This window comes from Oppia nitens, unplaced genomic scaffold (assembly GCF_028296485.1).
Source record: "Oppia nitens isolate AA-2021 unplaced genomic scaffold, nextdenovo-longstitch-racon4-pilon3 scaffold8_pilon_pilon_pilon, whole genome shotgun sequence".
NCBI classification, from domain to species: Eukaryota; Metazoa; Arthropoda; class Arachnida; order Sarcoptiformes; family Oppiidae; genus Oppia; species Oppia nitens.
In genome coordinates this window covers 2196497-2222268 of record NW_026533252.1, presented here as the reverse complement: position 1 = coordinate 2222268, position 25772 = coordinate 2196497, and the positions used below count along the sequence as shown (strand labels likewise).

The 25772-nt window shown below is 24.5% G+C and overlaps 4 protein-coding genes across 4 annotated transcripts; 1 reads left to right on the top strand and 3 right to left on the bottom strand.

Moving 5' to 3' along the window:
- Positions 1 to 3657: 3657 nt before the first annotated feature.
- On the bottom strand, positions 3658 to 10903 carry LOC128964289 (peroxisomal carnitine O-octanoyltransferase-like). The gene is made up of 7 exons (XM_054310870.1): positions 10759 to 10903; positions 5983 to 6266; positions 5734 to 5912; positions 5514 to 5641; positions 5114 to 5436; positions 4505 to 5056; positions 3658 to 4433 (listed from the first exon to the last, which is right to left on the bottom strand). Exons 1-7 carry the CDS (start codon positions 10829 to 10831, stop codon positions 4017 to 4019), a joined length of 1956 nt encoding a protein of 651 aa, XP_054166845.1. The 5' UTR covers positions 10832 to 10903; the 3' UTR covers positions 3658 to 4016.
- LOC128964163 (sodium-dependent glucose transporter 1-like) lies at positions 9069 to 13877 on the top strand. Its single transcript, XM_054310722.1, has 2 exons — positions 9069 to 9207; positions 12691 to 13877. The coding sequence occupies exon 2, from the start codon at positions 12873 to 12875 to the stop codon at positions 13875 to 13877; it is 1005 nt and encodes a 334-aa protein (XP_054166697.1). The 5' UTR covers positions 9069 to 9207; positions 12691 to 12872.
- A 574-nt stretch (positions 13878 to 14451) lies between these two features.
- On the bottom strand, positions 14452 to 17396 carry LOC128963890 (peroxisomal carnitine O-octanoyltransferase-like). Its single transcript, XM_054310429.1, has 9 exons — positions 17336 to 17396; positions 16913 to 17196; positions 16675 to 16853; positions 16488 to 16612; positions 16088 to 16410; positions 15712 to 15813; positions 15182 to 15628; positions 15033 to 15105; positions 14452 to 14960 (listed from the first exon to the last, which is right to left on the bottom strand). Exons 2-9 carry the CDS (start codon positions 17156 to 17158, stop codon positions 14593 to 14595), a joined length of 1863 nt encoding a protein of 620 aa, XP_054166404.1. The 5' UTR covers positions 17159 to 17196; positions 17336 to 17396; the 3' UTR covers positions 14452 to 14592.
- Positions 17397 to 20363: 2967 nt separating this feature from the next.
- Positions 20364 to 25212, bottom strand: LOC128964161 (neprilysin-2-like). The gene is made up of 13 exons (XM_054310721.1): positions 25069 to 25212; positions 24781 to 24965; positions 24440 to 24589; positions 24232 to 24324; positions 23694 to 24163; positions 23488 to 23612; positions 23175 to 23394; positions 22450 to 22635; positions 21985 to 22091; positions 21746 to 21862; positions 20870 to 21307; positions 20731 to 20780; positions 20364 to 20443 (listed from the first exon to the last, which is right to left on the bottom strand). The coding sequence occupies exons 1-13, from the start codon at positions 25158 to 25160 to the stop codon at positions 20364 to 20366; spliced, it is 2313 nt and encodes a 770-aa protein (XP_054166696.1). The 5' UTR covers positions 25161 to 25212.
- Positions 25213 to 25772: the final 560 nt, after the last annotated feature.

Sequence of the window (25772 nt, the reverse complement as noted above, 5' to 3'; positions counted from 1 at the left end):
AATCAATACAGTAATAGTAGTGAAGCTAAAAATATTTAAAATGTTTAAATAAATTATTTAATATTTATTAATAAATACTATTTTTTATATTATTTGTTAATTTTACAATAGTTGTTCAATAATAATAATAATAATAATATAACCATTTTTTTTAAATAGTTATTTTGGTAATTTTTATTTATTTAATTTTGTCATATTTTCAATTCATATCATCTTTTAAACAAATATTACAAAACAATAGACAAACCTTTATATTAAATATTATTATTATTTTATATGTACTTATATGTAATTACTATATATGAATTAGCAATAAAATTGATTTTAAATTGTATAACATTGTATATTTTTAATATTTATTTATTGATATAAAAATATTCCTAAAAATATTTACATTTTTAATGATTATATACTACAGTATGTACAGTATTAATAGATTATTAACAAATTGATTATCAATAGATAGTACTCATAATGTATATTAATATTAAATAGGTATGTAAGTATGTAATAATTATAGGTTTTATTTATTAGTTATATTGTGAAACACTATCATTATCTTGGACTAATGTTATGGCAACTTATAATTAGTTTTATTTGTAATAAATAAAGTAATAATTTAAATTATATATAGAAACATGTAATATCATCTAGGTGCATTCTTAATTATATAAACCGATAGAAAATTTACAAAATAATTGTTATCAATAATTATGTTTGCATTATATTTTTGCACACAGTTGTATTGCTATTTATAATTAATGCTATTGATCTTTAATTATTGTATGGATTCAATAATTTATTTATTTATTTTTTATTTTTGTTTGTGACACAAGAAAAATGAAATTATATTTAACATTTAAAAAAAATGAGTGAAACAAATGAATTAATATCTGTAAAAATTGCGGCAAATTATCCGGTTTGTTATCAATAGTTTTTTACTAAAACAGAGCTAATATTAAATATAACAATTAAAATAAATTTATATTTAAATATTATCTATAAAAATATTTAGAATCCTCCATACTTTTATACCAGCAAATTAAATAATAATTTAATTATCAATGGCATAGACTATTGGCTCATCAAAACAATGTTAACATATCTCAACATTTCATACGAGTTTATATATGCCGACAACAAATGGGGTAAACAAGTAGATGGAGTTTGGGACGGTATGATTGGACACATTGTCAACGGTACAGCCGATATTGCATTGGGTGCGCTGTCGGCTGACACTGACAGGGAACTGGTGGTCGACTTTACTATTCCTTATTACTATTCGGACATAACTTTTTTTACCCGAAAACAAAAGTTGAGTTCAATTAATGCCAAAACATTGCTAATTGAACCGTTCACTACATATGTGTGGATAACATTTGGTGCAACCATTGTAATCACAGTATTAATGATGAAACTTGTCAAACAAAATTTGAAAACTTTAATTTCTACTATTGTTAGAACTAGTTTACAACAAAGTTTGTATTATTATTATTAATTAATTATTAATTATAATTATAGTTTATAAATTTTTTTAAAAAATAATCATAATTACAGGTATACCAAATATATTGATTGAATTAAGATTTTACACAATAGTATGGTTGATATTTGGCCTGATATTATCGCACAGTTATGTTTCAGTCATATTTTTGTTTGTTAGTGAACTTTTACCTAAACCAGGAATTTCCACTATTGAAGAGTTAGCCATTGCTATCAATGATGGCCAATATATTCCGGCCACGAGTGCCGGCGGTTCATTGTATAATCTTTTAAAGGTTATACTTATATATTATAAGTTATTATTTGAAATCTAATACTGTATATCATATAATTGATACAATTTTTTTTCAAACAATTATTTAAATTACATAACAGAATATTACGACTATACCAATGAATTATATTTCCAATGAGTTGATAAATATTAATAAGATCAACACTGCCATTGAGTTAATGTTGGCGGATATGCCACAACTAACATATATCTGTCCCCGATTGTTGATTATGGGTCGCATTGCTAACTATGGTCACCAATATTTCAATCTTCCGCCGGAAAATGACGAAACAACTATACTTATGGAACAGTTGACAATAGCTGTAACCAAACAGTACAAACACAGGGACCAAATGAACATAATGTATGTTATTATATATCAGTGTATATACAGTATATTAGTATATATATTAAGTATTGCACTGTTTTAATCAATTTTAATTTTTGTTTAATTAAATTATTATAAAAAACTAAGATTAAGAAGACTGGAATCGTCCGGACATTTGCAACATTGGGAGAGATTATCGCTGAAGGAGTCGTCGAAAAACTCACAGAACAGTACTATAATGGATAGTATGATGTCTAACGAGGATAAGTCAAACGATGGCATGACTTTGAATACAATTCAATATATTTACTATATGTATGGCATCGGTATTATTGTTGCCATAATTGTCATAATAAGTGAATTAATATCTAAACATTTTAGATATATAAACAAAAGAATAATTTATATTTAATAATTCAATTGAATTTATTATATTTATAGTCAAGTATTAATAAAACTACAATATTAGATGTTTTTCCACTAAAGTCCAGTATTAACAACTAATTAATTATTTTTTAGCTTTACATAAAAATATTGATTTTGTTGTATCATATAATATGATTCATATTATCAATACAAATAACATAAATAGTTTGCTTAAACTTGAACTTAAGTTATATAAAAAAAAGTATTGTAAATATTACATCACATACCGGTAATTATAATCCTTACTACTAAACAACTGTTGTTATAATTGTTATATTTATTAAGTGTACTGAATTGAAGCAATTATTTTATTGACATTTTAATAGTCTATAATAATAAAACTAATTAAAAATTAAAATGTTTAGTTTAAAAAGCAGTGATTGATAAAAGTTTGTTTAAAAATATTCATTGAAAATTATTCATTATTACTAAGAAATTCAAGAAATTTGCTAATTTATTGTAAATTAATGTAAATTCACAATTAATACACTTTAATACATAAATTCACCTTGAATAAAGGTTAAACTTATTATGGTCATTGTAAAAGTAAAATTAATTATAGTTTTATATTCTATATTTTTTATGAATTAAAAATAAATTATTAAATTATGAAAGAATACAGAATAAAGTATAAAAATTTAAGTCACATTACAAGTAATAAAACTAAATTTATAAAAAAATCAATTTAAATATATATATATTAATTAATAATTTTTTCAAATTTAACCACCCTGCTAATCAATTAGTAATAGAAACATTTAGTTTCTGTTATAATATATAACATTTTCTATATAAAATTAGACATTTTCTATAAAATATTTATTAAATAATAAGATTTAATTACTATTATTTAATACTATTTATGCTATAAGTAATAACAGTTAAAACTTAAATTATACTAAAAAAATATATTAGAATATTATTAATCAATTATTTAAATGTTATTTTATTTAATAATACTGTTATAACTTGAAAACAGACAAATATTTTAACTCAAAAAAAAAAATTAAATTAACATCAATTCATCTTATATGTATTCAAAAAACCAAAAAAATATAAAATACAGTTTAAAATTATACAAAGAAAAACAAGTCCTGTATTGCTTGGTTTGAATGACTATCAAAAAAAACATTAGTAAAAATTAAATTAATAAAAAAAATTATACAAATTATTTCTATAAAAAAAAGATCAGAAAAAATTATATAATATATAATTTCAGTACAATATGTGTCCGAAATTTTGTCAACAATTTTTATAAGATGTTTGTCAGTTAAAAAAAACAATTTGATTGTCCATTCATCTCAATCATACTATACATATTAACAAACATATAAACAATCGTATATAATGTGGACAACAAGTTAAACATTTGTCTCCTTTAAAGCACACAACAAAATAGTGGATCAAATATACTTTTAATCAAATATATATATATATATCTCATGAATAAACTTATTCTTCTTATTCTTCTGGTGTGACTACAACTTATTGTGTCTGTTGTGAGTCGACAATGCGTTTCATATCCATAAGCGCTTCGTGCAGCTCCTGTTGTAGCCGTACGGCACTGGTCTCTGGACAGCTCTTGTACGACGAGATGGTAAACGAATATTGATGCGATTCAATGCCGTAGAAAAAAGAGTAGCCGTTCTCGACCATTGGCGGTACTGAACCGCAAATATTGAGATAACCGACACAACTGGACGATAGCACAAAGTTACCGTTACCACCGCTCTTCACATACATCGGATCGGTGTACAGATCGGGCACTTGCATACCGTTCTCCAGTGCTGTCAGATAGAGGCCAAGTAAGTGTCGATCACAGCCGGCGCCGTTCGTAGCGCTTGCCATCGTTTGCTGAAACTTTTTGCCAGATTTTATAAGAATTTCATACAATTCCGAGTCCTAAATGGTAAACAAAAAATATATATATAAATAATAATCGGAAAACAATATGTGATAAAATAATTGTTTACATCTTTGTTGCCCTCAGTCACGGCTCGAGCAAAGTCTACAGTCTCTGAAACGCACGGTCTGCACGTCTCAGTACGTCCTCTATAAAACTTGCGTGTAGTGGCCGTACAATAAGTGGGAGCTGCCTTCCCATGTATTCTATAGTAGGCCAACTGTACGGCCACCTGAATGTACGCTTCGGGATGTATCTGGTGTTTGGCTGATACGGATCGGCCGTATTCGGTAAAAACTTTGTAAGTAATTTCAATGGAGTCGCACATCTGCCGGTGCGCGTATTTGGCAATTTCTATCTCATTGACAATTTTATCGTCAATTTTGAACTCCAGAAGCAGCGGTTCCGGTAGAGTGCGCTTTGTTTTTGGTCCGTTGTAGACACCTTTACACTCGCTGAGCGACATCAACACGTATTGCGCTTCTGTAGCTATGGCCAGACCGTCAAACGGTGTGTGATCTAAGTTTGCGGCAAAGTTTCCGTTAACATAAGCAATGTTTGTAAACGACTTATCCGCCCATCTGTTTTCGCATCCCGAGCCTAACAGTGCTTCTCGTAATATCTATAAGACATTTAATGTTAATTTCAAACACTTAACAAATTATGAAATCAAACCGACCTCTTCTTGACCGATGGGTTGGTTATCATCTAAAGCCACCACAAACATAGAGTTCTCAATAGTATTCAATATGTCTTCATTGTCTTTATTTAACTTAATGAGATAATCCCTATTGTCCGCCCATTTAGTCCTATCGGTTGTGGTCAGTGAGCCAATACCTGAACCAGTTGTGCCATTTTGTTGACACCAGTTCTCAATATGTTTTAACTGGTGTTCAATTTCTGGTGCGGTCAGCAGCTGATCATTTTGTACCAAATCAAATGAAAATATGTGTCCCTTATATAGTAGTATAATATTATTGGGTGAAGAGCCTCCCTCTGACTCTATAAAAATGTAATTTAATATTTTAATCAATTGATAATTGAAATGTTGTCTTCAATTAATAGATAAGATGACTGACCCGTCTTAAAGTTTTCAATAAGTGAATCCTTGTGTTTGCCGGGTATACGACATGTATTGAACACCCGATGAAACTGATTCATTGCCAATGGTTGTCCACTTTTGTTTAGCACTGGTTTCAGTTGTTCTCTAAAAATGTTTGAAAAATATTTGTTGATATTTTTAAAAACTGTATCCAATAAATACACACAAAAAAAAACTATCAAATCTAATTGTCTTACTTTCTAAGCAATTGCCAAAACTGTAGATGAAAATAGATGAGTAAAGCCAGACGCTCGAGTCGTGTGCCGGTCTGTACGGGCCAGTAGTCATAATTGGGTAGCGAACCGGTCATATTTGAAAATGGAATCAATGGCAACCGATTCTGGAGATAAGCCACGTCCTCCCACCATAACTCCAACTGTTTAGAAAATATAAGATAATTTCATCGATTAGATGAGCCATCAGTGGATTAATGAGTTAATTTGTACCCAATTTTTGCTACTCTCGGCTCGTTTCATAAGCATCTGTTGCAAATCATTGCCGATTCCGTTCTCAAAGTTGCGGACAATAGTCTCGGTCCGAGCGTATTCATCATCGGTGGCCACCGGTCTCACAGTCTCCAAGTACAGCTCTAGTGATGTCTTGAGCGACGGTACCGGTAGTGCCGGCAGTTTGTCCTCGTTTTCAAATGTCTTGTTTGTGGTCGACTTGAATATGGCATCCCTTCCGATCACTCTTGAGGTGAGACTTTCGGGCAAATATTGAAGAATTCCTGTTAAGAAATTCATTGATTCGTATATTTTTTGTCGTCAATTAATTTTTAAAATAATTTTCTTATTAATATTATATTTAATTATTTCCTTTTTTAAGATTGTTTTTCACACACATACACACAAACTGCTAAATATATTGATTTAATATACATTTGTATTGAAAGTAATTATATATAAATATATTCAAATTAAACTAAGTGTAATAAATTATATTGAATTTCATTATTATTATTTTTTTTACTTTACTACACTCTCACTTTGCAGTAATAATTTATTAAAACAAATTATTTCTTCACCTAATAGTGTAAATGAAATAACAATTTTTTTTTCAATACAAGGTACTAATAGAAATATTATTATTATTATTATTGTAAATGAAATACACTTTTCATTACAGTATATGAATTGAAAGATATTCTGTTTATTGATGTCTTTATTGTTGTTTTTGTTTTATTTTATACAGTATTTTGTCGGCAAATTGAATCAATCGCTTTGTTTGCTATTACTCTACTGTACAGTACTGTCGGATCCAATCCTATTGTATTTTATGCTCTCATTTGACATTAAAGGCAATGAATATATCGATTTTTCTCTTATAGTAATATAAAACTTATAAAATAAAGTGTTAATATATTGTATATTTGTTAGACTGATATACGATTTATTAGAAAACTAATATTTTTAACATACAAATATTTATACAGATTTAAACAATGTATATTTATTAATAATTATACTGTATTTAATGCGATAAAATTATAGTCAAACAAATAAAAAATATGCTAATATGACAAATGATTTGCAAAATTGCAAATCTACTTAAATATCTAATATCTTAATTATATAATAAATATATTATATTATATTCAGGTATATATATTGTAAAGTAATGTTACATATTTATGATAGATATTTTATATGACAATCATAGGTGATTTTAAATGGGAAAACAAATCAAATAAATAAATATATCTTAATCAACAAAAATATCATCAAGAAATAATTAAATTAATTATAGAAATATATAATATATAGATATTATTATATAATTAGAATAATATTAATAAATTGTTTTCAATGAGTTTGTAAATAAGTCATTAATAATAATCACTTTTTTAAATGAGACACATGTTAGGCAATAAAAATATTTTTTAAAAAATAATAAAAACATAGTTTTTATTGATTGAAAAGCTTTAAATTATTAATATCTCATGTGACATCACTTTTCACAATTTATCCTTGATTATTTTGTTATTACATATGATTATTATGTAGTTGTGTGTATTTATATGTGTTTGTGGGCTATAATGTACATGCATTGTGAGTACATAAGAGTACATTTATCAATCAAGTTATATTGTACTGTACTGTACTAGTTTATATTATATTATATTATTGAATAATAAATAGTATAATAATAATAATAATAATACAGTAATTATTATTATTGCTGCAATATTTATTGCAATTACTGAATCATCAAAATATACATATGTTTGTATATAATGTATAGCATACATACAAACATGTATATGAATGTTATAGTACTTATATTAATTATATTAATATCCTCAATGATATAATTAGCGGAAAAAATATGTTATACTTTTCAATATAAAATGGCATAAAAATATTCATCGAAATTAATCTATCTATAAATTTAAATAGGAAATTATTTTTTTGCACATTATATTTAACAATTTTTTCAGATCCTTGATATTTAAAAGAAAAAAAATCTCCAATGTTATCAAACAATAAAATATTATAAATAATATATTTTATAATAAATAATATCTTATAATAAAACATAATAAAAATCAGGGTTTCCAACAAATTAGTAATTTTGTCGCAATTTAAAAATACCCATATTTATCAAAATTATTCCCAAAATTATTTATTATAGTAATTTAATATGCAAATATAGAAAATATAGAAAATTTATATTTAATTTGTAATTTAATTTTGATTTTGATTGATCTATTTAAAGGACAATTTTTATATATAAATATACTTAAATTATTTATCAAATATTGTATTAAATATTTTTAAAAAATTGTAGTATTGTTATTAAAATCTTGTTTATATAAATGCAATATATTTTCAATACTATTTATAATAAATAATAATAATAATAAACAAAATAATATTAATATTAATAAATCTCAAGCCATGAAAATTTTTATTGCAATTCATTGACGTTATTATCATAAGTTTTCTCAACACTTTTTATAGCATTTCTTATCTGAAGAAAATTATTTATTTATTTAAAAACCTCGAAAATGGTTACTGAAGTGGTTTTCATATGTTAAACACAAAAACCACTTTTTATAGATATTTATATATGCAATGAACTTACACTAAATTAAGAAAAAAATATATTCAATAACAAAAATATTTAGTGTATTAATTAAAAATAATATACTTTATATATATATTTAAAAATACATATATATTTTTAATTAAAACTACCAATGGATTCATTGAATGCTAATAATAACAAAATCAAGTATATATACACTGCATCACTATATTATTGCTTCATTGCTTGCGTAAGTGATTTGTTTGTATACCTAATTATAATTTATGTCTCTCTCTCTCTCTCTCTCTCTCTCTCTCTCTCTCTATGTGTATGTGTGTGTGTTGACTAAGATAATAATAAGATATACGTAATGATCATTCAAAATAATAAGTAAAAAGTTTATAGAAATAATTAACTAACAATAAGATAGTAATTAATGTCAAATAAAAATATAATTTTAAAACATTTAAAAAAAAAACAATGATTTGATTTTTGTCTCCCAAACTATACACAGGGTCTATGCTTTAGTATATTTAATCCGACACTAATTGACTTAAAGGACATATTCAGCACTACCCTAGAGAAGGCATCATTAGCTTTCCCTATCAGATCAGCCGGTTATGTAATCGGGTCGCTATCATGTGAGTCCACTCTCTCTCTCTCTCTCTCTCTCTCTCTCTCTCTCTCTCTTTCTAACATAACTTTTACTATAAACACAATTGTGAGCTACAATATTATTTAGTTTCACCTAAATTATTGAAATCATTATTAAACAAAAAAATTTTAAGGTTATATGGTATATGTTATAACAAATTATATAAAATTATAATGTTATATAGTATTGTATAATTTATATTAATCTGCACTCATATACCGTAAACGATATATAAGGTAAATGTTTATAATATCTTATCCTAATTTCAATCACAACAAAAAATTAGTTTTTCTTTTTGTACAAAATTTTTAAAAAATGTTTTTTATTGCCGTCAGGTTTTTACAAAAAATAAAATATATATTTTTAATGTGTTTTTATCACTTGTTTTTTTTAAATAGGAATATATAGTAATAGCATATATACTTTATATATTTAAAAATGTTTGTTTAAATGATGTATAAAAATAGCAAATCAAGTTTTTTTTGCGGGTAAAGTGCACTAAACTTTACAATGACTATTGTGTTAAATTAATTTTAACTAACAATTAATATTTTTATGTACGTAAAAAGCAATTATTAGTTAAATACAATTAAAATATATAATGATATTTTTCCGACTATTAGAAAATAATTAATAATTCAAATCATTTTAATATCAATTTACAAACTAATGCTTTTCATGACTTACTTGACACTTGAATTGTTTTTTTTATTAAAATATATTTTCTCAATTAATAATAATAATTAATTGATGAAATATATTGTTGAATTAAAAATTATAATATATTTAAATCTAATTACTAATATAATTAATTATATTTAAATTGACAACTTAATTGAATGTTTTTCAATAAAAAAAAGGTTAACCAATTTAAAGGGACTTTTTCCAAAATACAGGTTTTAAAACTATAGATATAAATTGCATATAATATCGATATAATTAATATAATAATTACACTAGAAATAACATGACACAAAAAAACATTAAAAACTACCAAAAAAAAAATATTTCAATATAAATATCTATTATAAAATTTTTATTAATAATGATAAAAATTAATTAAATTATTTAAAAAAAATTGTTTATTGTACTGTCAATCTATTCAACTAACAAATAAATGCCATTAGTTTAACCTTTTTTTGTTGCTATATAATAAAATTTATGATAATAAACTACATTATTATCATTATAGAGGTTAACGAGTATGGAGATAGGCTATGATTTATGATTAAAAAATTAAACAATTTTCAAGTCAATGATATCCATTGATACCGATATATTCATTGCATTTTTTGACAACTAATTTAAGTATTCATATCGCTATCATATGTCATTATTTTATTTTGTAAACTAAAATTAAATGATTAGATATTGGGAAAAGTAGATAAATTAGAAATTATTATTAAATATATATATATATATATACATTGCATGCATGTATTATTTATATACATATTGATATAAATAAAACATTTTGATTATGAATAATCAAATGATTTAAAAAAATAAAACAAAATTTTCAAATAATAATAAAGACCTGAAACAAGCCGTTGTCGCCAATTGTTGTTGTTTTTGTTTGCATTGTTTTTAGTAGTTGTCTTGTTATCCATTTATTGAATATTTCAGATATGATTTTAAACTAATAATTATTTTCTCTTTGTCTTATAAGTTGAATATGAAATCTGTTGAAAATTAGAGAAACACATAATAAATATATTTATATATATATTAATTTCACTCATTATTTAATTAATATGTATATATATATATTAGTAAAAACATTTATATATTAATATATAACATATACATATTAAAAATATATAATTCTGATATAAAATACAACATACAAATAAAATAAATATATAAAAATTTATTACTATTAGAAATTAGGGCACAACTTGTATGCAAATGTAATATTATTAAATAATGTGTCACAAAAAAGCCAATAATTGTATTATAACTATTAAATCGTTTGAATAGATGAATGAATGGTTGATTTGCAGAGAGTTTTGTTTGCGATTTGTTATTGATTTGTAGTTTAGAAAAGCGTTTTGATTGAGGAATATGTTATCACTTTATGATATATAATATAAAGCATTTCATTCAAACAAAACACTGAAAGCAAGAATTTTTCAAAACATTTAACCAAAAACCCGACAAAACTTGTCAAACAAGTCGAGAGAAAAACACTGGTTTCACATGTATTTAGGTATTAGGTATATATAAATAAATAAATATATATATACAGTGTATAGACTACTGTATATACTATAGTATTAGAAAACAGTATTTTGGCTATTTTTAGGTACTTTTAATGTATTTTCAACCAAAATATTTATATTATGGCAGTAAATAAGCGATAGTAATATCACACAATCTATTATTAATAATATCATCTAATAAGATAAATATATTATATATGGCAATAGGTCTCTAAACAATTAATGTATACCTTTTTCATTACACCTACTTTACTGTATATTATATACCTGTATATTGTAAAATAAATATAATTTGCTATATGGGTAATAATAATATTATTATTATGATTCACTATATAAGTCATCAAACTAATAATAACTACATATAAATAATTTTATTATGACTATTGTAAAAGTTGTTTAACATTTTGATAACACATGTTATTTGTCTACTCAAACAAAAAAAAGAAATTAGTTAATGTTATAATTGTTTTTTTTCTAAATATATTGTATTAATTTATGATAATAAGTTTAATAATACCTAAACTTAATAGATATATATAGATATAAAAAATGATTTGCAACTCACCATTTCTGTGTGAATTAAAATTAATTATTAAACTTATTATTTATGCAATTAATATAAACTTTAAGTTAAATAATAGAATTTATTTTAGTTGATTATTTTTATACACGTTTATATAGCTGTTATGAATTTCAAGTAAACCAAAATAAATACAATAAATCCAAAGTTTTCAAATCCAAAGAGCAAAGGGTTTTTTACATTAGCGCCCAATGATTAACATTATTAGAGAATCATCCGATTGTATTATCAGATATTTCATATAAAATACTACATATATCTCTAATTTATCAGAAAAAAAATCATTAGTTAAATATATATATTAAAAAAATCGATTAACATTAAACTAACAGGACATTTGATAATCTATGTATATAAACCTTATAAAAAACAATCAAATATATTGTTTAATTTTAACAAACATTTCTAATCAACTGTACCGAAAATAAATAAACTTAGATTACATAATAGATTAGAAATAATGGTATCGTTAAATAGATTTAGTCTAAAGTCCGCAAACAAGTCATTTACTAATCATTTATGTGCCAAATATAATACATAGCTTTATGACTATTCGACAAAATATTTTTTAATAAAATAAATAATAAACTTTAATCTAAATCATAATAAAGACAAATAAAATTTATAATTATTAAATTAAAAGTTTATTAAATCAATTTTTTAGGTGGAATTGTCACTACATTATTCAATAGACAACTGGTTTTAATTATATTATTATTACTAAAGTCGTTAACCATTGCATCGGTCCCCCACTGGCGTAATGTCTATCAATTTTATGGAAACGCCGTATTTAATGGGTTTTTTACGGCCGGTATCGATACAACTGTCAACGTTTGGGTTAACGAAATGTGGGGTACGGATGGCGGTCCCTATATGCAGGCATTGCACTTCTTTTTCGGTATAGGAACCATATTAGGACCGTTACTTTCGGAGCCATACTTATCTCCCAAAAATGAGACTCAACCGCACCCACAAATTGGCCAAATATATGGCTATTTATTTAAAAGTAATACTAATAACAATACAGATTTTGAAAGTAAACTCTATATACCGTACTCGATATCGGCGGCCACTGCCGTGATATCGGCACTCATTTTTTTAATACTCTTTCTAACCATACGCTATAAATCTGATGAAAGTCAGGAAACTGATGGGAGAAGAGGAGATAACTCAGAAGAGACCGAACAATTGGTGGCCAATAGTGAAGAAAACTTACGAATAAAGTTTCGGTGCTTTGACTGTACAACCATTTGGTTGATAGCCATTAGCGGACTCTTTCTAATAGTCTACGCGGGACAGGAAACGGTATATTTTCAGTTTTCGGCATCGTTTGCCACACAAACAGATCTACACATATCGAAAACGACGGCCGCATTTATGGCTTCGGCATTGGCCATGTCCTTTACTATAACCCGAGCGCTGAGTATATTGATAGCCATTAAGATCAGTCCTCAGTATATGATATACATCGACTCATTGGTGATATTTACGGCTCAAATAGTGATCTTAGTCTACGCTAACACCAATGAGAACTATCTCTGGTTCGGTAATATATTAATGGGCGCCGGGTTTGCGTCGGTGTTTCCCAGCTTTTATCCCTTTATTGAAAGATACCTAAAGATAACAAACATCGTTAGCTCAATGTTTATCTTTTGTACGGGACTTTCCTCGTGTATCTGTCCACTAATTGTGGGCCTATTTATTGAGACCAAACCATTTATGTTAATATATTTGTGTCTTTCATCAACAATACTGACAATCGTTGCATTGATTTTATTGCAAATCACAACAAAATTAAGCAATAGATTCCTAATTAATACTAATAATGAACAAAATGAGACTCAAAATTGATATTAAGTACAATTTTAATCAATTATTAATTAGAAATTTTTTATTATTTAAATAAAGTTCAATTATATTTTTTTATAAAAATAATTACGATAATTATATTATGATAGAATAATTAATTTTACATTTATTAAATTTACATTTAGAAATTGAATAACATTTTGCTAACAAAATTAAATTTATATGCATACTCAAAGTTTATCGTATAATTAATTTTAACAAATGCAAAAATAATATAAATAATATATTATTTTGCATTTAAAATAACTAATTATAATATCGGAATACAAACAAGTTTTTATTTCTAGTTATTTAACCTTGATAAGTTTTCTCAACTAATATAATGTTTAATTCATTAAATTTATAAATATTTATCACAATTACTTATAAAAAAACTATTTACTGTAGAATAATATAAGAATATACCTAAACTAAAGTTACAGCAAATATATTTTGATTATAATTTTAAATAGAGACTCAGTCTAATGATTATTTATGACATTATTGTTCAAATAGTAACTTAATTTTATATAAATCAAAATTAATATATAGAATATAAAAATACTATATCTATATTTGGAATAATATAAAAATATTGAGATTTCATTTAAAAAAATAGCACTAATAATGAAAATTTGTTTTCTTTAAATAAAAGACTAAAGTTAATAAAATATAACAAAATAAAAATAATATAAAATTTTTGGATTAAATAAACTTATCAAAGATTGTGTTGAAGTGTAGTTGAGTTTGACTTTTGAGAGTCTAAAATATTTCGCATCTCAAGCAATGATTGACGCAAACTATCATAAAACCGTTGGGCACTGGTATCGGGACACGACTTGAAAGTCATTATATTGAAAGAGTACTGATGATTCTCAATGCCGTAGAAACACGAATAGCCGTCCTCACGCATCGGAGGCATTCCGCCGCATGACTTCCAATAGCCGGAACAACTGGTCGACAACACGTATGTACCGCTGCCACCGGATTGCATGAATGACGAATCGGTGAATAACTCGGGTAACTCTATGTTGTTCTCTACTGACGTAACATATAAGCCGAGAAAATGACGATCACATCCTTGTCCTTAACATTAATTTAAAATTATATTTAAAAAAAAAATATAAAATAATTGTTAAAAAACAATTAAATAATAACCATTGCATGCGTTTGTCATCGATTGCTGAAACTTTTGGCCGGCTTTCAGTAGCAAATTGAATAAATAATTATTCTGTAAAATAAATAAATAACATTAATCTTTTAATTTCATAAAAATTTATTTTCTCAATATCACTATCTAGACTAACATCACTGTTGCCTTTGATCACAGATATGGCAAACTCGACGGCCTCGGGAGTACATGTCCGACACGTTTCGGTTCTACCCTTATAGAAGCGTCTGGTGGTGGCCGTACAGTAAGTGGGTGCAGGTTTACCATGCAATCGATAATAAGCCAATTGCATTGCAATTTGAATATACGCCTCGGGATGTATACGATGTTTGGCTGACAAACTGCGGCCATAATCTTTGAAAACTTCGTGATGATAGTCAATGCCATCACAGATAGTACGATACGATTGTTGCGCTTTTGTTATCTCAGTTCGCAATTTGTCATCAATTTGAAAGTCTAAAAGCATCGGCACTGGTAGTTTTCGGTCCGGTATCTGACCGTAATATTCTCCTTTAGTCTCAAACACCGATAGATTGATATATTGCGAGAGTGTGGCCAATGACATTGCATCAAATGGTGTGTGCTTTAAGATTCAAATACAATATTATTAATACAATATGTGTTATATAGGGGTTATCTAAAATCCATTTTATGTGTTTAACTAACATCGGCACTGGAAGCCAGGTTCCCATTCCTATAGGCAACTAATGTAATAGATTTATCCGCCCAACGATCGACACAATTACCGCACGCTGTTTGATAACATGTCTATATTATACAGTAGTAAAATAAATGTTAAAATTACCGGAATTTTTAATCAAAAAATAAATTTAGTAAAATTAAAACTATTATAAATAATGTTAATTTATGTATATTATAATATTCTGAAATCTACCGGTAATATATTATAATATATGTATATATCATGATACTGTATATACATACACTATTATGCAAGATTAACATAAGGAAAATTTTTACTTACCGGTAATATTTATTAATAAATTAAACTCAAATTAATAATATTGTAAATTATAATTACTTTTAAAGGAGTGTTAGGCTGGTTATCATCGAGAGCACAGACAGACAATGCATCCTCAATAATGTTAAGATATTTTTCATTTTCATGAGTCAATTGTTGCAAATATTTTCTGTTTTCAGCCCATTTGGTTCGGTCTGTTGAAGTAAGTGAACCAACACCGGGACCCGATTGGGTCTGCGATTGACACCAATTCTCAATATAATTCAACTGTATTTCTATTTCCGGTGCCGTAAGAAACTGTCCGTTAACCAGATTGTCAAAAGCAAATATATATCCTCTATAGAGGACTATAGTAATTGTCGATGCAATCGGTCCTTCCGATTCTGTCAACAAACAAAAAATTATAATTTTCTAAAAATTCAGATAATTTTTGAACAAAAAAATAATAAAAATATTAAACCCGTCTTAAATGTGTTTTTCAAAGTATCTTTCTCTGGGCCCGGTATTCGGCAAGTGTTATACAAATACTTGAACTGATCCATTGACCAAAAAGCGTTGCGAACTCGAGTGGCTTTCAATTGTTCCCTAAAATAACAAAAAAAAAACAAAACAATAGTTAACTACACTTAACATTATAAATGTCTCACTTTCTTAAAAGTTGATAAAAATCAAGACTAAAGTGTGCCATCAATGCCAGCCTTTTAATACCAGTTCCAGTCTTAAGCGGCCAGAAGTCAAAGTTTGGTTGAACTCCAGTCATATTTGAATAGGGAATCAATGGTAATCTTTGCATTAGATATGCGTACTCTAACCACCAATCGGTTAACTAAGAAGAATAATTTGAAACTAACAATACAAGTGATGTATTGAGAGATAATGTTTTACCCAATTCTTGCTATTTTCTGTCCGTTTTTCAAACAAGTCTTGCAATTGTTTACCGATTCCCGACTCAAATTGGCGACAAATTTCTTCAGTTGCCTCATACTGTTGTCCATCGACTACGGCTCGCACTGAGTCCAGGTATACGTCAAGAGTTGGCCGCAGTGTCGGCACCGGCAACGATGGCAGCGACTCTTCGTTGGCAAACGTCTTATGTTTGGTTGACTTGAAAAGTGTCTCTTTTAGACTCATTATTATTATTATTATTACTTTCTATCAACTGATGGACACTATTTGTGAGTTTAAAAAATAAGTTTAAAAACAAACAAAAAATACAATTAAAATAACTGTTATTTTTTAATATCTATACAATTAATGGTAATATTATTTATCATAAAATTATCAAATATATAGGAAATTCATATTTACTTAATATTAATAGTTATTTAACTGATTTTTCTTGTGTTGTATTTTCGGTTCAAATGCTCTCAATTTATTTTATAAACTTTATCTGAAAAAAACACTAAAAATTTATATAATTTATTAATTGATAACAAATTGTAATACTATTGGATTATTATATGTATGTATTTTTTTTGGGTATATCTAATGTTTGTTGACAATACATAACACTATTTATATTTATTATATAAACTGTTTAATTAAAGCAAATTTATATGATTTATGATATACTATACAATACTATAGCTGTATATAACTTGACTTACCATTTGATTAGATGACAACAACAAAAAATTATTTAATTTTATATAATTAAAATAAAATTTTATTATTAGTTGTGTTAATTAAAGTGTTGTTTGCTTTTTATTGATTAATAATAATAATTTTTTTTGACAACTATTATAGGTTTTGTAATATTAATATATAATAACTATTTTATTTTACATTTGACACCCATATATCATATTAAGTATATTTAATAAATAATTAAATTTTTTATTAATAATCTTAAATACCTTATTATTGAACATATGTTTTACTAATATATATATATATATATTGTATATCATTTATGATATCCTATGAAAATATAATTTACATTATATTTTGTTACATAAAAATTATTGATAACAATAAGTCAACAATAATTTAAAAAAAAAGATAATAATATCATATTTAAATAAATAAATAAATTTATTAAATTATTTGGTTGTTTGCATTTTTTACAATATAAAACACACAATTGATTTTTTTTTTAAATTGCAAACTAAATAAAATAAATAAATATAAAGTACTTTAAAAATATATAAATGTTTTGATTTGTCATTAAATCTACAAAAACACTACAATATTGTTATGTTTTGGTGACCTTCGAGTCAAACAGTGAACTACTATTGGATGACAACAACAACTACTACTGTATGAAAAACTCTGTCTATTATTAATCATATGAATAGTATTATTCAATAAATAGCAACAATAAACATAACAACAGTATATATAATATGAACACTAGAGGGCCAATAGTTATCAATAAAATAAGTTTTTTTGTGGGTTTTGGTTAAACCCAACACATATTTACTCTACAATATAGACCACCGATTATAAAAAAATAAAATAAAAAAATATATATATTTACTAAACTTTAGATAGTTTATGGTTTATATCAATATATTGATATAATATTTAAATTCATAGGTTTTTATTCAATCTATTGCATAATAGTTGTATTTATGGTGAAATAAAATATCTCTATTGTAAAAAAACCATAAATATAAATAAATTTTAAAAATAAGTTACTAGATTAATTTTTTTAAAAATTTCGACTATTGAGAAATTTATTTATTTTTATTTGTTTGTTTGTTAATTTAAATAAAATATTTTTCATACCAATAACACTACAATTGTATATTAACATAATTATTTATTTTATAAAAGGAAAATATAATAATTTTTTTGACATAAAATGGGTTTATATCGTTTATATATCAATATAATTAATTAAAAAATAAATAAAAATTATTTTAATGAATTTAAATTAATACATTTAATTAATATTATCAATTACAAATGTGTTACTTAATAAAATAAATATTATTTTATTATTACATAAATATTAATAGAAGAAAAATAATTTTTATGTTTATACGAATAACAATAAATTAGACTCAATTTTTAAAGTTTATACAATTATAGTCTATAAATAATAATAATTTAATAATATTTTTATTTTATTATAATTAATATTTATAATTAATAAATTTGATTTTTATAGCAAATCAAATGTCAATACAAAATATAAAACAATGAAATAATGATGACTTTCAATATAATAATAATTAATATTAAAATAGCATTTAAGTTGTCTGTAAAATGTTTTACCAGCATTAAGTGTATGAGAAAATGATAATAACAATAATAATAATAAACTTTAAATTAAAATAATAAAAAATAATTTGATTATCTTTTAGCGGCTAAAACACAGACAGCGATGAACAATGAAAACGATAGGATAGACAACAAAACTATGGCTACAATAAACTTCTGTTCCCTTTCGGTTCGCCGTTGAAACCAATTCTGGCGATGAGTGGACCTAATTGTCATCAAATTAACAAATAAAAACAGGGATTATTAGTAATAATAAATTAGTATTAATTATATATGAAAACAAAAATTATTTTTATAAAAATATGGAAATGAATATAGTTTTCAAACATACGCTATCTCCGGGAAAGGTGACGGGTTATTGATGTATGAACTACTGTCCGTAAATTGCATCGACATGTTTGACAATAAAAGTGAATTTTTTTCAATTGAATTAACAGTTACTTTAATTATTTAAATAAATACGACAATGAATTGATTGTTTTACTAATATATTTAAATACAGTGAATCGTCCAAAAAATAAGAGTCGTATTTGTCTCAGATTTTTATGCAATTAAAATGACAAATACCTTTCAAGTTAGTAGTTATTGAATTGAATATATATTTAATCATTAGTATTGCTATTATAACTATGGAGGCGTTTATTTGTATTAAAATAACAATATAAATGATAATTGTCATTAACAACACCGTCTTATTTATTATAATAAACTTGAGATAATAACTCAGCAAAAAATACCTATTTTATTATAAATTATAATTTTTTATATTTATAAAAGTTATTGCAATAGAATATTAGTTTATTAGATAAAAACAAATGCAATTTACTATTAGTTACAATTATTGATAGTTTTGTTAATAATATCACTAATAATTTATATAATATTAATCAGTTCATTCACTTTTGATTTTAGAGTTTAAATTATAAAATATCTTATTAATTAAATTAATGTTTAGCAAAAAAAATTAGCAATTTAGCATTTTTGTAATTTTTCAGTTTTATGTTATATTATACAGTATTTATCATTTAGTTAATGTCAAAATATGCAGATAAGTATTTAATTTTAGTTAATTTTATTATAATATTTATTATACAATATTAAAACTATCTCATTTGTAAAATACTATTAATTGTCTACTAATGATCACCAAACTGTAACACTGATAACAATGATAACCAATGACAGTACCTAAAATATAATTAATATAACATAATTTATATCAATAAACGATTTAGCAATTATTTAATAAATTATTTAACAATTTATTTATAGAATATAGTTTCATAACATATGATAAATAAATTGATTACAGACTTTACTGATATTTTTCTTTTTAAAGTACATATTATACAGCATAGTATACAATATTAATAATAATATGTTAGCCATAATTTATTATAAATTTAATTCTAGTTAATAATCACAAATAAAATTTTAACAAAATATAGGATTACTCATGTCGTCATCAAAATTACATTTAAATTTTTTGGCGAATTGATCTATGGTTGAAGCAATCAAATTGATTCTGTAATAAAAAGTTATATATATTTATATTTAAATTAGATTTATTAACAAACATATATATATAAATATATAATTAATATAAATTATTACCTGAATTCAATCAAAACTTTATCATCAATGAGTCGTTTTTGATAATTACTGTGTTTATAGTAAGTATTGGCTACAGACAGCCAGAAAAGCGTATCCGCGGTCTCATTGAATCCCATAATACCGGAATCGACACCTTTGGCACCAATGGCTAACTTGTAGGCATCAAATGTCAGACTAACAGTCTCTTTGTCTTTCATAAACATATTTCTAAGAAACTGGATGTGACTCTCAGTCATTGTCTTTCTTGCAATAATAACATCAAAATCGTTCATTTGTTTTTCATAACAATTAGCATAGGTTCGGAAGCCATTTGTTGTGGTACTGTCCCACCAATTAGTGCCATAGATTCCGTGTTCATCATAATGTCGACCCTTATCGTCAAACATCGACAACATTTGTTCACTGATTAATAGACCTAAAGTGCCATAAATAATGGATCTATTGATCAAAATAAAATGTTCAAAATATTTAAGAACAATTATTGATAACAATTTTGTCAATTATTGATAACAATAAACTATCAATATAATATAATATATATATATATATATATATATATATATATATATATATGTTTAAAGAACAATTTTAAACATATATATATTATATTCTATATATCTAAAAATATAAAAATTTATTACAAAATTTTGATATATAAAAAAAATATTTTGTTATATGATATATATTGTAAATACTCAGCAGTAGTGATAAGACATGAAAATAATTTATAAAAATAATACTATAGTTTGTGTATTTTTACTGTATATATATATATATTAGTGTATATGTCTCTGAATTCTACAATCTATGAGATCTATAATTGAATTTAGTGTCAAATTTAATAAAATATTTATTTATTTTTTTATTTGTTAATACTTTGGCAAATCTTGTTTGAAAAATCCATTTATCATTAGATCTGATATCATTACAACATTGTCTTCGTGACGATATTTGACAGCAAATTCTGTTGGTTTCATCCAATTCTGTAAAATTCTGGTAAAAAACAACAAAATAAACAAATATTTTTGACAATTGATTTAAAAAATTTGTTAAAAATTATTATTATTATATATATATTGAATATTAACTAACAAAAAAAATATTGTTTGTTAAACCTGATTGTTGTGTTTTGATTTAAATCAAACAATAGTTCTTTATGTTTATCCCATAAAAATTGATTCAATTTCAGTGTATTGGAAAAGTAATCATCCGTTATCTCAATCTATGAAAAAATATATATAAACATAAAAACTACTGTTTTTTATATCTTAACTAAAGTTTTTTTAAAAAAAAAAGTTTATATAATTTATGTTTATGTAATACAGCACAAGTTTTATTAGATATTATTATTATTATTATTAGTTAATCAATAGTTAATCAGTAGTTAAAATAATTTTTTGTTAAAAAGTTGACTACAATTTGATTATTTTGTTGTTGTAGTTGTTGTTGTTGTTGTTGATTACTTATGTCAACAATACACTACATGAATATACAACTAAAATACAAGAGATATACAGTATATACTATATATATGTATATATATATATATATATTTATATATATAAGAGATAAGGTCATACATTAGGACTGAGCCAACTGTTCACTCTGTAGTTGTGGTGATCCGTGAGTTCAATTGGAAATCCAATTCTTGATTTCATTAATAATATTTTCCTTTTCGCTATCGTCTTCACTGAAGTAGTCATCCATTTATTTTCGTCAACACTTTTAACAAACGACTCCTTAATCTTATCAATCATTGAAATAGCCTTTTGTTGTGCGGAAAAAAAGAGAAAACAAATAATAGACGGAAAAAATTGAGATAAATAATAATAATAATAAATTAATACACATTATAACTAGAAAATAGAGCTCATCTTTTTTTGTGGTAAACTTATTATTATTACTTATTATTATTATACAGTACATATCGATATAGTTTTTACTATAATATTAACAGCTACTAAATATTTAATAATACTAAAATTAAGATTTTAAAAATAATGTACTGATATTTTTTTTAATTTAATATTAAATATCACTAATACTAATAGTTATACATATACTAGTATATGTAAATTTATTTAATTAGATGTTACTAATAAATAATTATAATCATCGCAAATCACAATATGATTATATAAATTTTATTTAAAAAAAATACTATACAACATGTATTAACTATTTCTTATTTTTAATGATTAATTATTTCTAAAAATGTAAATTAGTCAACAATTTATTAATTTTATATCCAATGTAAGAATTATTTATTAATATTATCATAATTATAACAATTAGTTAAACAAACCTCATCTCTATGTTGTTTATTGAAATATTTATTTAGATAGACGTTTGCCATCTCTATCGGCATCATTGTCTTCATTTGTTGTACACATGTTTGCCATCGACTGGGTCTCAGGTAGTCATCAGTTATGAGTCGAAAATTAGTAACAGGTTTTTGCCACTTCGGGCTTAACAGTGAACTGTAGTGATATATAACTTTCCAAATAAGATAATTGGCCAAAGTTCTGGTGGGGGATAAATTAAAATATATATATATATATATATAATATACATGTGATAGCAATTGTTATAATTTATCATATTTACAGTACTATTACCTGGGGTTAGTGTGCGGCAATTTTGGACTTAATTTTGTGATATATAATGGCGCCAATAGACGGACTTCCATATCATCGTTAACATGTGAACCAAAAAATTCAGTCAACAATTGAAGCCAATTAATCTACAGTTCATTTAAATTTATATATTTAGAAAAATAAAATAAAAATATAATAATTTTTTTGATAACAAAAATATATATTACATTTGGAGCCCTATTATATAACTCTTTAACAGTGATGTAATCGTTTGTCAAATTTTGATAGTTTTGTTTATATGAAGGCCAGTTGGATAACAAAATGAGTTCCTCTTCGAACACCAATACCTCAAGTAAATCATTGTTTGCATAATCTTTGTTTGCGCCCATCATTGTGGCAAAAGTGACCATAACATTGATATAATCTTTTGACATTGTTTTAAGCCTATCGGCAGTCACATCAAAGTCAGGTGCGTCGATGGCAATGATATACTGGGAACTGTTCACTTGTCGGATGTCTTTTTCAATGGAAAACTTGATCAAAGTGTCGGCATTCAAACCCATCTTTCGGATCATAACATATGTGTTAATCCAATGATAATGTTTTAATCCCCAATCGTTGCCCTCTAATACTGGCCAACCATTTAGACTATTTATTATAGATCTTAACGGATTCACTTCTTGTGCTATAATGGCGTCTTTACATTAAAATATATTATTATTTTTATTTATGTTATCGTAGTTTAAAATTAAATATTTAATATACCAGTATTGAGACAACTATTGTAATACTTAAATAAATTTGCCATATATTTGTGAGATTCATTGTTTTGTTGTTTTTGTTGCTCTTCAATAGCATCTTTATATAATAATAAAAATAATTCTTGAACTTTTGTATATTTTTTATATAAATCTTATTTTCTTTTTTTATTAAGCAATGGATTTAATTTTAATAATTTTAATAATTTTCATACTCTTAAGATCAACATTTGATTGATATTCAATGGTATCGATGAAAGTGTTGATATCTTGTAATGCAGAATATTCTTGTAAACCACAAGAATATTCATAAAAATTATTGCATGGATTGATATTTGTTTTTATTGGACTTATTAGTGTCGAGGCTATTCAATTATAATTACAAATAAAAATACTAAATATAACGGAATTATATTTTAACAAATTTATTTTTGAAGAGAAATATCAAATTTAATTAATATATAAAATGGTATATATTGTACAATACATAATCTATAATATACTACTGTATGTAATAAAAGTGTGATTTTTAAAAAACATTTTGAGACTACAATACCTAATAAAATGCAATCCATTTGTTGGCATTTTTTCTTATTATTTGTATCGGCTATACATTGGTTCTCATATCGTACCAAATAATAAAGGCATACAATAACCAATGCAACTAATATGAGAAAAATAATGGCCAAAACCCATTTACAGTTACATGAAGACCCCCCTCTACGTTGATCTCTCTGTGGGCTTATTATATTTATTGCAAATTATTATTATAATAAATCAAATAATCTAACTTTTAATTATTTTTATTTATTATAATTAATGACCATATAAGCATTTTTCATACCTAATATCCATATTATGTATTTTATTATAAGTAGTAGTAGTATTAGTGGAAATTGGTCTATTAGTACGGGTATTATGCTGTTGAGTACTCATATTTGGGCGACAATTAATCCTATTATTTTTAAATAAATATAATTTTTAAAATTTTCATATCAATCAATACACACATTTATATGTTTACATTTGTTAATAAAATACAAAAAAAAAACTTAACTTTCAGATGTACACATTTAAGTTTAAATAATATCGTCTGTCTAATATACAATTTTCAATTGTTTTCAAACTATATAATATTGATTATTCAGTTAATGCTAAAACTATTAATATAAAGTATGTATTAATAACAGTAGACGATTGAAATACTTGTTAAACATTGACAGACATTAAGTAACAAATATTATATTATATTTAATATATATTATAATATCATATTTAATAATAACATACAAAACAAATTGTCATGTTGTGATACGAAAAAATAATAAATAACTTGTATTATATATCATTGTTAAATGTTTTCTACTATTATTTTTTAATAAATATCATAATAAAATTGTCAAATGGATGCGTGACTTATAATTAAATATTATTATTATTATTATTACTCACTACTACTACAATATTACTATTATTATATATTTGTTTAATATTACAAAATATGCATCAAATCGTGCAAATCTAATAATTCAAACTTTGTTTTTCAAT